Below are 18,508 nucleotides of genomic sequence, written 5' to 3'. Positions count from 1 at the left end.
TATCAATTTAGAAATCACTAAAGCCAATGATTTTTGTTTTGTTTTGAAAATGGTATAGTAATCTACTGAAATGAAAAAAAATTAAATTTTCACCAATGCTCTCATCTAACCGAATTTGTCTTGAAAAGTAGAACAAAGATGCAGATTCATTTTAAAAATAATAATCCTAGCCAGAAAAATCCTTAAATAACCATAAAAACCAAAATATTTTGCAGAAATGACCTTTGGCTTGGATCAATATCTTAAAATGAATTTTTATTCTTTCAGGTACTAAGATTATAAAAATCAATTTACCATAAGACAGTTCCGATCAGGGTTGTTCTCCGGAGACCCTGGTATCCAGTCAGTAAAACTAACTAAATTATAAAGTAAATTATTAAATTATTACATAAATATAAACACAAAGAAAGAAATCCACCTAAAATATCAACGGTGCTTTCACACAAAATATTCTGGTGGATCATATTTATTTAAAATATATTTAAATATAAGTGGGGGCCTGCAGGGATGTCCAATGTTTTTTTATTTTTTATTTTTTTTGGAGGGGGGGGGGGGGTTAAAAAATCTTTATAGATGGGATTTTTGCAATAATCAAAGAGGGAGTGTCAGTGCCCAACCACCACTATGAGTACCCATATCACTTTTTATATTTTGAAGAGCCAAAAAAAACAGGGTAATTTTTTACGCGTAATTCCGTAAAGTTAGATGTAAGCTTTCAGTCAAATCCACTTATTAGGTTTTTTAACTGTTTTCAAGTTTGCATTTAATTATACTATGCATTTAATCAAAATTAAGAACAGTTTGACCTAATGAGTGCATTTGACTGGATTTTGGACCCAACTTTACGGAACTACGAAAAAAAATAACCCTCTTTATTAACTTCTATTTATTTATTTGTTACTACTAATTACCAAACAGTTAATACCTGGAGATCCATCTGTCCACAACCAACTTCCTTCCTGTTGTTGATCAGTGCCACCAAGCCATACAGGAAGAGTTAATCCACTTAGTATATTATCTAAATATATTACAATGTAGTTAAATGTATGTGATACCAATTCTATTTAAAGTTTTATTTTTATTACAAGCTAAGCTTTTCTGTAATTAGGGCCAATTGATATGTACAGACTACAGATAGATTTTTTTTGTTGAGTTAAGCATGTTAGAATTGTCTTATTGGTTTCAATTTTGGCTTGTAATTCCTGTAAGAGTTGCATTGCTACTCTGTAATCATTACTAAAAAGTCTAAATAAGTTTTTTTTAAAAATATTTTTAAGATATGATTTTTCTTTGCAATACAATATATATACTACTAGCGGCTTTGCCCCTAGCCTTTAGGGGCTTTGCCCATAGAGGTATAATTAAATATTCTATTACCTACCCAGCCAAAAAAAATACAAATGGATTGCAAATTTTTGCAAATAAATGGTAAATTCGCAAAATTCGTAAAAAAAAGTTGGGGGGGGGGGATTTTTTTGTTTTTTGGGGGATTGGAGGTGTCCCGTCCCCCAAGAAAAAAGCCTGAAACCACCACAGGGCCAGTAGGTATATTCCCTGAAGAGTAGAATCCCATCGGTTCAGTGGTTACTGAGAACTTAAGGGACGGATGGACAGACATTATTCTACTTTGTATCATAGATATAGTAGCATTTTGATGGTTGCTCTTTTCATTATTATTTAAAATTTTAAAAAAATGCTTTAAATTATAGCCTTTTTTATGATCTACTCATAGAAAATGAGACTAAAAAATGGGGTCCATGTGCTTTTTAAATCATGTACCTTTTTTCACAAATTGCCATTCTTCATTTGTTTCTATTTTAGCTAGGTCGCCTCCAGCTCTCTGACATTCTGCTCTGCTATCATTCCAGCTTCTCGTTTTATCTGTTAACACTTTGTATTTGTAACATGTTCCTGTACAAAGATTAATTTGTTGTATTAATTAAAGTGATCACGAAGCAAGTTTAAAAAAATTGATATATATTTGGAATTACTTAGTTAATTAGAATTATGACAAAAATTTTGCCAAATTTCATATAAAAATTGCCTTAAAACCTCTATTTTGAAATTTGCTACAGTACCACTAAAGTTCATTTACACAATTGTGTGCTAAACAAACTTTTAGATTTGTTGCCATTTTTCTTAACACAGACTGAGTTAATAAAATTAATACTTATAAATTAAGAGATAAATTACTGCTTTTTATACTGTTGTTATAAATTTTGCTTATTGACAACTGAATAAGTTGCAAACAAGGTTTCAAAATATTGCACCAATTGACTAAAAAGATATTTCTCAGCTTATTTTAGTGAAGCTAACATGACAGGCAATGAGAACAAGTGTAGAGTAATGTATCATGGAAACACTACATAAGGGGCCCTCAAATGGTTTTAGAGAGATGTAGTATAGGTAAAGCACAATTTAATTCAGTAAAATTATTGTTATCAATGTTGTGTCCAAGTGCATCAATAAAATGATCCTTAGAACAGGAAGAAACTGGTGGTGGATGTATCATATAATAAATAATAATATAGATATCCAATTTAAAATCTTTTGATGGTGGAATTGTAAAACAATAAAATATATATAGTCTAAATGTTTTTTAAAGTTCCTCCTTGATATTACAATTACCAAAGAAGACCATTAGAGCTCCATTAAATCCACAAGCAATCAATTGGGCTATGAGATGAAAGGGCATAAGTTAGTATTTTAGTAATAAAATAATTCATGCATACCTCTTCAGAATGCAAATAAATTGCTTCAGTATGGAATAACAAGCATGAGGTACTCTAAAATCAGAAAAAACAAATCATATAAATGAAGTGCTCTTCCAAATCTTCATGCCATCTATTGCTTTTAGAGGCAAAAATGCCATCTTGTAAGGTTCCATTTAAACATCATTTTAAGGGGAATTGGAAATCTAAATACTATTTGGTATTGGGTCAGGGTCAAGAAGAAGTCTTAGTGTACACAAAAAGGGCGGGGTGAATGAAATATTTTCCCCTCATCAAAGATTATTTATATATCTATAGATGTAATATCAATGAAGAAATTTAAAAATATTTAGACTATACATATTTTATTATTTTAGAATTCTACAATCAAAAGATTTTAATTGGATATCTATATTATTATTTATTAAACGATACACCCACCACTAGTTTCTTCCTGTTCTAAGGATCATTTTATTGAGGCACTTTGACACAACATTGATAAAAAAAATTATACTGAATTTAATTGTGCATTACTTATACTACATCTCTCTAAAACCATTTGAGGGCCCCTTATGTAGTGTTTCCATAATACATTATCCTACACTAGTTCTGATTGCCTGTTATGTTAGTTGCACTAAAATAAGCTGAAAAATATCTTTTAAGTCATTTGGTCAAACATTTTAAAAACTTAATTGCAACTTTTTCAGTTATCAATAAGCAAAATTTATAACAATAGTATAAAAAGCAGAAATTTGTCTCTATTTTGTAAGTATGAATTTTATTAACTCCATCTGTGTTAAGAGAAATGCCAACAAATCTAAAAGTTTGTTTAGCAAACAATTGTGTCAATGAATTTTTGTGGTACTGTACTAAATTTAAAAATAGAAGTTTTCAGGCACTTTTTATATCAAATAAAGCAAAATTTTTTGTCATAATTCTAAACAACCGAGTAATTCCAAATATATATCAAATTTTATCAAATTTTTATAACTTGCTTCGTGATCACTTTAACTTGTTTATCCATTTAGCACATATTTGAAGAAATATAATACCCTTATATAAGAAATCAGTTGTTTTTATGATTTATGATCAGAAGTCACAGTGGCTTTAAGGGGAAAGTTATGCTAACTTCAAACACGCTGTACTAAATCAATCATTACTTTTAATAATTTAACTAAATTGTTTTTTTAGGTTTTTGATAGTTCATACAACCCCTTAAGTTATTACTACAAAAAAATAAACCTACTAACTATCTATATTTGCATAAATATGACGGTTTTATTGACAATTTTGTTCATTTTTACCCAAAGCATCTTTTACTGGGACAATCAAATGATTGTTTTAAAATGGCCAAATACATTAAATGTTATGATCGCACAAACTTATATCTTATTGTTTATCAATCAACAATCAAAATATTTTGTATTGGATATCTATAATATATATCTATAATCCAATGATACCTCTGTCATTTTCTTCCTGTTCTAATAATCATTTTACTGAGACAGATTAACACAACAATAATGACAAAATTATACTGAATTTCATTGTGCATTCCTAATACTACATACCTCAAAAAAATGTTTCGTCTTTTGACAAATTTGATGACAACAGTTTAAAAAGCAGAAATTTAACTTTATTTTAGAAGTATCAATTTTAATTATTCTATCTGTGTTAAAAGAAATGCAAACATATCTAAAAGTTTGTTTAACACATAATCATATAAATAAATATAAAAATTTAGATTTATATTTAAAATTAAGCAAATTTTTGTCATAATTATAAATTACTTATTCTAAATATATAACAAATATTTGATAAATGCTTTAAGGTCACTTTAATCAAATAACATTTATTTACCAAAGAGTTGAATGAAAATATAAACAAAATTAGTTTACCTGTGTTCACATCAACATTACTGCAATACACTGAAATAATATCATAATAATAAAACCTAGGAATCTAAGGAGATAAGACAATGGCTGATAAATTAATTAATATACCCAATGATGATAACCTAAATTACCCCTTCTGTAAGTTAGTGTTTGGAGCGTTTGAACACTCAACTGAATGCATTAACCAATCAAAATTCAATAAAGTGAAAGCAGGGAACATGAAATTTCTCTAATAGTTGTATGCAGTTAATACTAAATTGTATTGTAGAAGGGTACCACAATTTTCAGAACAATCAATTTCTTTCCTTTAAAAAATCTAAACTCTTTAACCCTTAACGGTCGGGGGGGGGGGGGGCGTTGAACGCCCCCCATCCGGTTTTTTCTATCTCATTTTCTGTGTGTGAAAGATAAAGAGCCCAAACTGCTTGACTTTTTAAGTATGGGTATGACACATAACTGAGAGTTGGAATTTTTTGAATATCTCCATCCTGGCGGGCACAGGATGCCAGCAAACCTGGCAGGGTCATCCAGGTAAAGAGCAAAAATATTTTTTTGACTAAAACAAAGCATTTTATCATACCAAAATACTAAAAAATCCTCTAGTAATACATCCTTTTATGAAATACAGGTGTTCGAGTCACTTTCAGGTTCCAGGTATGATCCTGCAGGTCCTGATCCTCCAGGTCTCCAGAAATCTTTAAAAGGCTCCTGTGGCCGCAATTTTTGACTTAGAGACTTCAAATTTTAAACTTAAGCTTTTCTTACATGTCTACATAACGTATTAATATTTCATGAAGATCCGCCGCCGTTTTCCCGCCGACCGCCGACTGCGGCGGCTGGCAGCTGCCAAGTACAGCTGCGGCCGCTGAAATTTATATTTTGATATTTCTAATGTAAAATTTACATAAAGATAAACATTTTCTGGAAAAAAATTTTCTTCTAGCTTCAAAAATAAGAAAATTACAGCCGTTTGAAATTTTTAAGTAAAAAAGGACCTAAAAACAAAGGTTGTTAAATAAAAGGGTGAAGGAAGCGAAAATTGACTTAGACTTATAAAAGGTTGGAAATTCATTATCAAACAGGGGACTTGCACAAAAAAAATTAGCCCTCTAGCTCTAATAGGAACTGAGATAATAAGGGGGGGCGTTGAACGCCCCCCCCCCCCCCCCCCCCCCCGACTGATTAAGGTGCGGCAAGGGGCCCGACTGTAAAGGGTTAAGATAAAGCACTATAGCTAGTTCTTGATGTTTCGGAAAAAGAGGAAATTTTAGGCAATGGTGCTGGTTTAAAGGGAGTGTAAACGTAAAAATTTCTCATCTTATTATCAAATTTTAACATTTTCTAAGCACATTTCACTACACTGATTAACCAAAAACGTCCTATTAACAAAATATCCAGGAATAATGTCTTGGTTTTGTGGTATTTGGGAGGGAAAAAGGAAAAAACAGGGAAAATCTGAACATTTTTGTTTCTTATAATGTTTGTAGGAATATTTAACTATATATAGTTGAAACAATTTACTTACTGTTAAGGATTTATTTTTTGAAATTGCCAATTAGTTTTTTAATAACGTAGTAATTAGGTAATAAAGTTCTATTTTAAATTCGTATTATTGACAAAAAAATACCCACTGTCTACAAAGAGTTGAATCTCAGAGGTTTTTTAAAATAATAATATCCTCTTTTATTGTGTTGGACAATAAATAGCCCACTTAGGAGAAATAGTTTACACTTTTATTAGACAGTTTATAAAGAAATATTGCACCTTTATTATTTACAAAGAAGTTGTATCAACTTTTTTGCTTTTTATTTAAGATAGCTAGCCGGTCCTTTCAGTAAATAGTAGATGTAAAATTTTTCATAGAATTCAGATATGCAATCGGTTTTTTTGTAGACCTCTTATTTTTTAAGTAATTTAAGTTTTTAAAAAAAATAATTAAGTCGGTTTTAAGGTACTAAAACGCAACAAAATAAAAGAAGAAAATAGCCAGTATAAACAAAAATAGTAAGATCTTTAATTTGACACCTTACTTTTAAAATTCTGTTGAGTAATTGTTGAAAAAATCTATTTTTTTAACCTCGGTTTAATCAAAACATTAAACCTAAATATTTTCTCATACAGACATAAAAAATATGGGTTCATATATACCATTAGAATGAGAAAAATAATATGAATCCATTGTAAGCAAAATTGAAAAAGTTTAAAAAAATTGTAATAAAAAATAGAAAAAATAAAAAAGTTATTTTAAGAATTGTAACTACTAAACTAGCCAATCACAAATCGCAAAAATTGACGAATCGGGAAGCTTAATCTATAAAATTAACCTATAGAATTGCCAGAAAAAAAGGAGAATGTTCATACAATATATACAATAGATGCTACAATAAATATAGTATTATTAAAGAACATGTAAAGAATGAAAAATTATGAACAAATATGCATCAGTCTGTTTATAAACTTCAAAACAATGCAGTTAAAAATACATTATTGTTTCTTGTGTTTAAAAAATATCTGCTACATTGCATTGTCTTTTGTTTAGGTTTTGTTCAGGTTTGGTTCAAGCTAACCCTTTAAAGCCGAAAATTATGATTCTTAAAATAAACTTATTTTTTTATTATATTTTTATAAAACTTTTTCAATTTTGCTTAGAATAGATTCGTAATATTTTTCTGATTCTAAAGGTATATATGAACCCATTTTTTTATGTCTGTTTGAGAAAATATTTAGGTCTAAAGTTTTTATTAAACCGAGGTTAAAAAAATAGATTTTTTCAATAATTACTCAACAGAATTTTAAAAGTAAGGTGTCAAATTAAAGATCTTATTATTTTTGTTCATACTGGCCATTTTCTTCTTTTATTTTGTTGCGTTTTAGTACCTTAAAACCGACTTAATTATTTTTTTAAAAAACTTAAATTACTTAAAAAATAAGAGGTCTACAAAAAAACCGATTGTATATCTGAATTCTATGAAAAATTTTACATCTACTACTTACTGAAAGGACCGGCTAGCTATCTTAAATAAAAAGCAAAAAAGTTGATACAACTTCTTTGTAATTAAAGGTGGTTGAGAAATGGGCCAACTTAAGTTACTTGGATACTAATAAAAAAAACCTGTGTCTAGCTTTGTTATTGTATTTGGTATTAGATAAAAAATATTGCTTATTTTATCAATTTTTAAGTAACTATACATTAAGAGATATAAGTTTTCCGGAATTGTAATGTAGGGAGTAGATTTGAAATCTGCATCAAATTTTAAGGATTTTTTATAAAATTCGTTTTTTGTATAATTCTTTATCTAAAAGCGGAAATACAAATTAAGTTAATTAATTTTGGCATCTGTGATTGGTGGATTTAAAAAATCTGCGCTCTGATTGGATGTCGTACATCATTCAACCAATTAGAGCGCAGGTAGTTTAAAATCCACCTATCCTATTGGTCAAAATTAATTAACTTAAAATGTATTTTCGCTTTTAGATAAAGAATTTTACAAAAAACGAATTTTATAAAAAATCCTTAAAATTTGATGCAGATTTCAAATCGAAATCACATCTTGTTTTTGATGAAATATATTGAGGTTTTATAGTGCGATTTTTATCTTACAAGATTAATGGACCCAGCCAACTGCTGACTGGCTGGACAAAAATATGATCCAGCCTGCCCCATTTTATCCAGTTTATTTCCCTTGCCCCATGCCCCCACCTCACTTCTCCCTTTTCCTATCGTGTGCTTATAAAAAGGGAGATGGGAGGAGAGGGGAGTGAAATAGAGAATGGAGGGGGGGGGGCGTGTATTCTCAACTCTCTGTCTGCTAGATTCAAAACTAACACAACGAGTAGCGGCATTTTATGCGCTAGTATCCAAACTGCTAAATTCTTGCACATTCCCTTTAAGCCAGTACCCAAAGTCTGAGACTACTAAGAATTGAATATTTGATCCATTGTCCCCTCCCTTACTCCCTGACACATATGGGTGAGAGGTAAGGGCATATTTTTTTCATTTTGTTCATATAAAGAGTCAGCTGTAAATAGTAGCATTTCTTAAGATAAAGGTTTTCTCACGTAAATTATATCGTGTTAAAAAATTTTTTCTAGTGTAGTGTAAAGCATATTACAAATCCTTTAATAAGTTAGCTATGAATTTTTGAATTCCTTAACCCATTAGTGCCGAGCGCCACTTTTATGGACCGATCGAGCTGAAAATTTCAGGGAAGCTTTGTTATGGTAAAAACGGAATTCCAATTTTTTTGTTTTGCTCTAGTGGCGTGCACAGGAAAGTTGCAATAAAACCCAGTTCGGCGCGAGTAAAGAAACCGTTCGGCATTAATAACAAGCCCGGTTTTGACCTAAATACCCGGTTATTTGGCCCAAAAAATTAAAAATGTAATTTTTGAACGCCCAAAGTGAGATGAACACTTTTTAAAACTACGATACGATCCATAATTGAAAACTACATAACCTCATGTAATTGATAGAGCTACAACTAACATACAAAACAATTTATATCACATTTAAGATTTTGGCTATAGGTACCGCCCTTTTCGGTTAAAAAAGCCCATTTCGAGGAAGTTTTAAAACTTTTGCTAATATATGTGGACGGGTATCTTTACTCACGCCGAGCAGGGCAATAAAACTTGTGGGTATTTTTACTCACGCTGAACCGGAGTTATATAGAACATAATTAAACAATAAAAAAATCATATAAAAAATAATAATTTGAATAAAACGATTTCACAAATGAATGTAGTTGCCAATGAACTTTAAATTTCATGAAAAAAATCACTAACTTTACTTCATAAACAAAAAAGTTAGGAGGGGTATTTTAAAATCACCTCGTTTTTCTTGGTTTTCAAATTTTGTTGAGCTATACCGGCAAACGGAAGTAAGTAAAACTGTCTGCTCCAGGGGGAAATGAAAACCAGGGTAGTAGAGGGGGGATTCATACTGAGAATGATGCAATCCTAAAACTGAGAACCGTTTTTTTTCGGCATTTTCTGGAACCGGGCGTTAAAAGCCGGTTCGTCACTAATGGGTTAATATAAAGTTAGCTTTCTAGAAATTATATACTCGAAAAATTTTAAAGTTTTTTGTCAGCTGTAGGAGTTCCTTTGTCAGATTTACGAAAAAGGGGTTCACACTATACTTCTTCTCTCCTAATTCTATTGGAATATAGAACTATGTCAAAAAGTTTAGTTTTAGCTATAGAAGGAAAAAAAGACAATTAACTGCACATTTATATAGTCCGGAAATTTTTTCTTCAATCTTGGATATAATAAAAATCAGCGGAAAAAGCCTTTTTTTTGAGGAAACAAGAGACAGTTTTGCCCTATCTTTGAGATTATATGAATGAGATGATGTTAAGGTTTGATAATCTGATGAGAAATTTCCTCGTTTACAGTCACTTTAAGGCAGAGATGGCCGTAGACTTCACAGCTGGCAATGTTGTATGAGAAAATAATGTGATATTTATAATTTTCAATGTCTAGGTTATGTCTCCAATTAGTTACAGTAGACATTTTAATTCTCCTCGAGACCCAGACAATCAGGACTTGCAAGATCATACCTGGTAATGTGGTTGGAACGGTAGTCACAGGTGGGCAAGTTGGCGCTGGTGGACATGTTGTTATTGGTGGACTAGTAATCACAGGTGGGCAAGTTGGCACTGGTGGGCTTGTTGTGGTAGATAGAGAGGTAGTCACAGGGGGGCAAGCTGAAATAATATGAAAGTGAAATAACATTTTTATCATTTTCTTTAAAAATTCCTGACCCTTTTAAGATCAGGGAATAAGCCAGAACGCCTCCCCCTCCAACCCCTACCTTTTCTTTTTCTGTTAAGTTTTAGCTTCTTGAATCTTATTATTCTTTGTGTATGGTACTTTTAAAACTTTAAACAGCTAAAAGTTTTAAATTTTTTGTAATATTTTTTTCAAATTATCTTGTCCTTGTCATTTCTGGTTTTGTAAGCTATAGAAAGAAAGGGGGAATAGGTTTTCTAAAAGTTTGACTATAATCATAGAATTGAATACTGAATCTTAGGTTTTATGGAATATTTAGATTAATATAAGCCCTTAGCATGGAGAGTTTTAGCAATATATTTATTGTAAGCATAAGCATAATTTGTAACTTTTTCAAAAATTATACTTTCATACTTTCTTACAATATATTTAATACCTGCATCTACAATTAGTGATTTCAGTTCATTGCCCAAAACCTGAAAAAAATATTTACATTCTTTATAAATATAATCCAGAAATTTTAATTTTAATTAAAAATGGCTGTAAAGGTACAATTATTTTCTTACCTGAGATTCATTTTTTAACATTTCATGTTCATTGTAGGCAACATCAAATTTAATATCCATCTTCTCCTTAATTTCCATCTAGAAAGAATTTCATTTATAATAAGGCATACATTTTTTCATGGAGGAAAATAATCAAATATTAATCTGCTAATTTGACTTCATGTAAATAATACCTTAGTCAAGTTTGTTTGCTCATTCAAACTTGTTAACTGTTGATGTAAAACCTGAAATTGAAAATATACACTAAAGTATACAGATGAAGAAAATGATATTGTCCCAGAAAAAAACATGTTTTTTTTAAATCAGTAAATTTTTCCATGGAGGGTTGGGTCAAAATAATTGTATCTCCTTGAAGTGTCAAGTAAACTTTTTGAAATAATTGCCAATTGGAAAAGGTACAAAACTAAGCATCTGCTTTGATATAAATAAGATGCTTTTATGTTTTATCAATATTGATTTGTATTTATATCAAGCTAAGTTTTAGATTAAAAATTCTTTTATAAAAGGAATCAAGGCAAAAGGTTTAATAATTGTAGTTTCTTTACCTGAGAGTCATTTTTTAAATCATTGTGTGTAGAAACAATTTTTTCCTTTAAAATGAAAATATTTTAATAAAAAATGAAATTCTATGACCAATTTATCAAAATGATAATTTTTTTAGTAACTTACAGGTTAATTTTAGACAATAAAAATTTAATAATGAATGTGTTTGAGTTTTAGCAGTCATTAAAAACAGCAGCTTTTAGAACATCTGATTTAATTTATACATGGTTATGCCAAATAAATTAAAATAAACAAATACCATAGTTAAGTTTGTTTGCTCCTTATAATCCAATTGAAGAACCTGTAATAGAAAAAAATATTATTTTGAAATCAAAGAACTATCTAATTTTCAATAATTGTTCTTGATGGATTTTTAAGGTTCAGAAAAATTAATTGATAGAAAATAATATTTGCCAAAACATTTCTTAAGAGTTTTTTTAATCCTTGGATATTGAGACAAAGCAGTATTATGAGGAGGGGAAAAAACAAAGTGCTTATAATTTCCAATATTTCTCTTCAATCCTCCTAATATCTATAAGCTCTCTAAGTTAGATTTTAAAACACTAGAGTTATTGTAAGGTGAATTTAAATCTTAGCTTACTATTCTTTTTAAAATACCTCATATTGACTCTCTACATTTGTCAGCTTTTCATTCAAACTTTTGAATCCATTCTGTAAAATTAAAATATCTTATAATCATAATTGATTTATCTTTTGTGTGTTTAAATAAAAATACTTTTTTGGTAATTTTGTATTTATAGGTCAAAGATTGAAAACTTAACAGTGACTGTTTCTCAAAGAAAGAAAATTATGAACTAATCATACGAAAGGTTTGTTCTAGAGTTGCAGAATTATTACAAAGACAATTATTTTCAAATATCTTAAATTATCCATGGTAAATATTTCATGTGTATTTTAACATCAGAACTCAATAATTATGCATGTAATGTGCACTTGAAAAACTTCAAAAAAACTACATACATTTCTGTTGAGAATATACATTTCTAAATTTTCAGTTGATAATTTTTGCCCTGAGTATTTTCACTTGGTTATCCCAAGCTGTAATACATACATACATACACATACACACATTCATTGTTACTCAATTTATTGTGTTTTGATATCCTTTTATGTTATTATACAAAAAAGTAAAGTTTTTCTGTCTGAAGCTTAAGATCTTATAAATGGTGATATCAAGGCCCCTTACGAGACAATTAAGAGACAATGATGGGGCAATAGCATAGCCTATTTTTACAAGATTCAATATGAACCCCACCAAGGAGAAGCTTTCATATCACCCCATATGATAAGAAGTGGTTCTTGAAAGGGCTATATAATAAACAAGGATGACAACATCCATAAGAAGCGAAGCTTAAAAATTATGAATATATATCAGGAAAAATTACTATAAAGCAGAGTCATACAATAAACATTAATGTTGATAAAATAGGGAAATCAGAAAACCTTTAAAATCACGCAACCTTAATAATCATGAAAATTTAAAAATCTAGGAATCGATCTAGCACCGCAATTTATCGACAAATCTTAATGAAACTTACTAAAAAATATAGAATATGAGCATATTCACTCCCAAATAATTTCAGCCGCAAATCCTGAATAGGAATTGAGAAAACAATAGAAAACCTAAAAAATCTGAGAATCGATCTAGCACCCCTATTAATAGAAAAATCGTAATAAAACTTAAGGAAAATATGAAGAATGTAAATTTAAGCAATCCCTGAAAATTTCAGCCCATTATCTTAAAAAGGAGTTGAGAAAATCAAGAAAACCTGAAAATGTAGGAATTGATCTGGCAACCCAAATTACAGACGGATGGACAAAACAATGTATAGATTAGATGGGCATATGTTACAAGAATCTTCACTAAAAATTTCAGCTGTCTATCTTTTATAGGGGCCGAGAAAATCACATTTCCCCCACTTTGTCTCAGATGGACAGACGGACTGACAGACAGACGGACGGACATTTCGAATTATAGAGTAGCTTCGCTACTTAAAAGAAGCGAAAGGGGGCAGTGTCTCGAAAAGAACCATACCCGAATTGACTAGTAAATATATTAAGTCAATTACCATAGTGAGATTATTATGCCCCACAAAATCCGATTGAAGAACTTAGAATGAAAAAATATTAATTTGAGTACAAATTCAAATTGTTCAAAGGTATATAAGTGCCAGGACTTGGCTTTCCTGTACATTTAAAGTATTTATCAGCTAACCAAGGCAGATTTTAGAACACAAGACATTTAGGAAAAACAAGCTTACTTTTCTTATTCAAATACCTGATTTTGACTCTCTACATTTGTCAGCTTTTCATTCATATTATTGAATCCATTCTAAAAAGAAAATATCTCATGATTGTCAAAAAGAATTTTATTCAAATAAAAAGATCCTTTTAGTTAATTTTATGTTTTGAGACAAAAGTATGTCAACTTTGCAGTAACTGTTTCTTTAAGTAAGAAAATTATAAAAAAATATCAAAATGTTTTTTACGATTTTTTCTGTTTAGTTGTTTTTTAATCAAGCTTCTTTTAATTTTTATTTAACTCTATCATTCTTACAAACACTCTTTTGCTTAATTCTTGTTGCTCTCTATTATGCATGCCATTATTTTTTTTATTTTTATCATTTCAAAAAGCTTTGGACCTCTATCTTATAAAAATTTACCTCATTTTGTTCTTTCAAAACTTCAATTGCTTTACTCATATTTCTCATTTCACCAAGAACATTCTCTAAACAAAATAATTAAATTACCACTCTGTTTTTCTGTCTTATTCTTTACGCTTATTTTATTCTACTGGCCCTTGTATTTCTTTTGTACTGCTCAAGAGACATAAATTTTCTACTTCAAATGCTAAACTGAAGTTTAAGTTTATCTGTCTTGAAACACAAAATTTTCCTTTTTTTACCTAGTCCAGAAATAGTTGTAGGTGGACTATCGGTACAACTTGTAATTCCGAAACTGAATTGTTTGTCATCATTTACTAGAAAAAATAATTATAAAAAGAAATATGAAAACAACTAAAGAATGTGAATTATTTTTCAAATCCTTTTAAACTTTTATTTAATTTTTACTTACCTTTCAGCTTGACAATGCTGCATTCATCAGATTTTCTATTGTATTTCCAAACTAAGCAACCCTGCCTGGACTTGCAAGCTTGAGCACAATCTTTTCGAGAACCAAAGGTTCCCAGGTCACGATTCACAATGATAGGAACTCCAGATGAAACCTCGCATTTTGATCCTTAAATATACATAACAATTATGATTTTTCTAGAACATTGTTAGGGTAAACTTCATTATAATTTCTTTACATTTCAAAATAAGATCCATCCATTTGTCTGTTAGTATGTAATTGATAGCTCTTATTGTTGTAAAGACATTTAAGAATTGTTCTATCGATTCTAAACATGGCATAATGGTTCCTGTAACAAATTTGTTTGACTTAGAAAGCATTTTTTATCAAGTCATAAAAAGTAACACTAGCATTCAGTATCACGTATTTTAGTAATTATAATCAAGTCCCTTTTTTAAAGCCAAGCTTTTCTATAATAAGGGAAGGTTCGTACCTCCGTCTGTAATGGTTAACTTTTTTCGTTAATTTAAGTATGTTAGAATTGTACTATCGATCTCAATATTTGCATAGTGATTCTTGTAGTAGTTAGGTACAATTGTGAAATCGTAGCAACTCTATTATCATTACCAGAATGTCTGTATGTCCGTTTCAAACATGTTGAATTTTTACTTTTTAAAAACTAATTTTTATGTCATATAATTATCCGATTGATCTGATTTTTGAAATACTGATTCCTAGGACAACAAAGTACAATGTCACAAGCAAAGCATCTTTTTATTCAAGTCCTAAAAATATAAGTTTGCACTTAAACATTATCCTGTATTTGAGCAGTTTTTCAACAAATTTACTTAAATTTTTTCTCTGATTTTTATAAATTTTTATTCTAGTTATTTAGTTCTGACACTCTACAAGTGTTAATGTTCGTTTGTCCTACTGTTTCAGAGCTAAGCTTATCCTTATTTTTATACTTTATATTCTGTTTATTAAATTGAGACACATGTTTGTTCTGCCATCTGATTTGGGAGCTTCAATTTAAAGGCTTGTCGTCTTTATTTATTTTGAAGTAATTTGACAAAAATGGTTGCGCCCACATAAAGTACCCTGTTAAACACTGATTCTCACTTCTCTTAATTTAAAGTAAAGTGAAAATAGAAGGATATTTTTTCATGTGTTAGTTTATTACTCGAGGTCAGGGTAGGTTAGATTACATTATGTGCAGTTAATGTTTAGCCCTGCAGGGTTAAGGCATTAGAAAAAAAATCGCCAAATTAACAAACTAGCAACTTTTTTTAAATTGAAAACTTCTACCATAATATAACATTTTACTTTCAAAAACATATCAACAAAAATAATATCAATTTTTTTATGAACAACAAAGCAAATTTAAAAAGTAAAACTAAAAAATCTATCACAAAAAGACTTGAATCAAATTTACCTTGTTCATTTGTTTCACTCAGTGTATAACACCAAAGAAAATGATATTGAAGATTAACACTAGATTCATCCTTAATCTAAATATAAATCTTATTTCATCCATCTTTATCTTAAAACTTAAAAAAGGCATAGGTATATAATTTGTGCAAAGATATGAAATATTTTTTTTCTGATGCAAAACTACCAATGAAGAAAATAATATATTAATGATTAATTTCTTTTAAAAATGGTAATGAGCAATAGATTTATTCCATTGTTTAGAGAAATTGTCTCAGGTAAAAATACTTCCAACCCTTCAACAGATTGATTAGATACAAATAACAGGATGTCTCTCTATCTGTAACAAAGGATCTTCCTAACTCTTAAAGATTTATGCCTTTTTTGAGGAAGGGTACCTTTATATTTCCAAAAATAATTGCCCACAAAAAATAATACCTTTCAAGAATTTTTTAAACTTTAAAAAAATTAAGTTTAACAAGAATGACAACAACCATAAATTAGCAAAGCACAAAAAATTCGTAGATGGGTATACATACGAGTTGATTTAAAAAGTATTTGTTAAAATCAAGAATATATTTATTGTAAAAAGTTAACATGAAACCTATTTATTTTGTATGATGAATGACAGACCGACGGTCAAAGTAATTTACATACTGGACGCTTAGAACAATGGGAAAAATTATTTTGATACTGTTATCCCTAAAGAGTTGGAAATCAGACCAAAAATATCAAAGATATGGGAAAAAAATGTAAAAAATAGCCAAACCTGCTAAAAAGGAGTTTGACCTCTATGGAGTTTTAATTTTAATAGGGCTCCTTAATAATGGTAATGTTGACAAAAAGTTTCAGCTGTGTATCTTGAATAAAAGCCAAAAATATCACGTTTCCCCTTTTGGTGTCAGCCAGAAAGACAGACAGACGAACGGATAGACGGACAGATGGAAAGATAGACAGACGGACAGGCAGCCATACAGATGGACGTTTGCACAAATGGACGGAATGACAGATGGACATATGGACAGATAAATGGTAAGATGTACGGACATATGGATGGATAAACAGATAGCTGGACAGACAGACGGATGGATGGACGTGTGAACGGACGGATGGACGGACGAACAGACGGAAGGACGGACGGACGGACGGACAAACGGACGGACGGACGGACGGATGGGCGGACGGACAGACAGACAGACGAACAGATGGACAGACAGATAGACGAACGGACATTTGGAATCATAGAATTGCTTTACTACTAAAAAGGAGCCCTAAGAAGCTAATAGAATAAAAAAGTGTTTACCTCTGTTCAGAAATAACCAACAGAAACTAATAATTTTCATAATTTCCCCTCTAGTTTTATTACTATAAACAAGTGTTTAAAATTACGTTATTAACACACAAATCATGTTTAATAACACTTTGAATCCCTCAGTATACATTTATTTAACTTTTGTATTAAAATTATATTTTCATCAGAATTTGAAGATTCTCTTTCATTTATTTTATATCATTTTATCTGGTTCCCTACAATTATAGACTATAACTCAAACAAATTTAAAGATTTATCTTATTTCAATCCTGTTTAGGCATGTTTAGCGATTAGGTTGATTAGATAATTCAAAATATCCGTCTCTCTGTCTGTGTAAGACACTTTTTAAAAAAAATTAGGATGGTGGACCAGTGGTATAAAAATTAAATTTTAATGCCCACCTGCTGCCCCAGTCCTTGGCTGGTGGCACTCTCGTGCCCCACTGCTGCTTCCTGTCCAGTGGCTGTGCTTGGTCCTGGCTGTTGCTGCAGTCCTGTGACGCTCTGGCCATCCTCTGGTCCTTCTTCTGGCTTGGCCAGGGGTGGCTCTTGCTTTTGTAGTTGGTAGGCAGTTTGGAGTTCTGGCCCATAGTTTGCGATTGTTGGTGCTCACTTGTTTGTGCTAATATTCCTATGGTTTGTCGGGTTTATCACCCCAACCCCCTGGGTTCCATTCCCTTGGGACAGTTGGTGGACAACCAGTGGTTTGGCGGAGCAGACTCAGGGTGAGCTGCTGCAGCGCTGCCGACACCACTGCAAGGTAATGCTCCTAGATGGGCAGAGAGAATTTTAATTGATTATAATCATAGAGGGATCATTATGCAAGTTAGTCGCGGATAAAGTGACTTAAGATCCAGCCAATAGTTAGTTTGTTCCAGCATGTCTTGCTCGGCAATACTAACAGTGATGGAAGTTGCTGGATGATTCCACTGTGGCCACAGCTCGTCCTAGGCTTAGTCTCTGTCCACCTTAAGCTCGGCCTCTTCCTCCCTCTCGGGATTAACACTCCTGCTATCGTTTCCTGCTATCCTTCTTGTCATTCTCCTTTCCCTGGCAGCATAGCTGTCCAGGGCTTTATCAGCCACATCCTCCACTCCAATCATGTCCTGCGCGGGCGCTTGGATAGCAACTGGCCTATGCGGTTTAACTGTTTTTAAATCCTTCCATGGTAACAGGCTCCTGAATGTCTATCATATAGTTCAGCTGGCCACTAGGCATGGGGTAGT

At 30.9% G+C, this 18,508-nt stretch overlaps 2 protein-coding genes across 2 annotated transcripts in view; one reads left to right on the top strand and one right to left on the bottom strand.

Annotated features, from left to right (window-relative positions):
* Nucleotides 1-18,508, top strand: part of LOC145306744 (OCIA domain-containing protein 1-like) — a 369,294-nt gene that overhangs the window by 87,155 nt on the left and 263,631 nt on the right. The gene's annotated exons all lie outside the window — the stretch shown is intronic.
* Nucleotides 286-17,872, bottom strand: LOC145307593 (uncharacterized). Its single transcript, XM_080150047.1, has 17 exons — nt 17,681-17,872; nt 15,976-16,051; nt 14,544-14,708; nt 14,374-14,448; nt 14,132-14,196; nt 13,747-13,800; nt 12,066-12,119; nt 11,707-11,748; nt 11,450-11,494; nt 11,078-11,128; nt 10,905-10,982; nt 10,775-10,814; nt 10,167-10,313; nt 4,610-4,639; nt 1,780-1,911; nt 926-1,018; nt 286-356 (listed from the first exon to the last, which is right to left on the bottom strand). The coding sequence occupies exons 1-17, from the start codon at nt 17,870-17,872 to the stop codon at nt 286-288; spliced, it is 1,410 nt and encodes a 469-aa protein (XP_080006173.1).

Source organism: Acartia tonsa, chromosome 15 (genome assembly GCF_053477335.1).
Source record: "Acartia tonsa isolate MP-2025a chromosome 15, ASM5347733v1, whole genome shotgun sequence".
Classification (NCBI taxonomy): Eukaryota; Metazoa; Arthropoda; class Copepoda; order Calanoida; family Acartiidae; genus Acartia; species Acartia tonsa.
Note: the sequence above shows the minus strand (reverse complement) of the source record. Positions and strands in the feature narration are given on the sequence as shown.

Bases quoted from the DNA above. Each gene is read 5' to 3' on its own strand.
- LOC145307593 (XM_080150047.1), bottom strand. From the start codon at position 17,872: ATGGGCCAGAACTCCAAACTGCCTACCAACTACAAAAGCAAGAGCCAC. The intron at 16,052-17,680 runs GCATTAAAATTT...ATTTATATTTAG, and splicing joins AGGACTGGGGCAGCAGGTGG to ATTAAGGATGAATCTAGTGT. The intron at 10,983-11,077 runs GTATTATTTACA...AATTCTTTCTAG, and splicing joins AGCAAACAAACTTGACTAAG to ATGGAAATTAAGGAGAAGAT.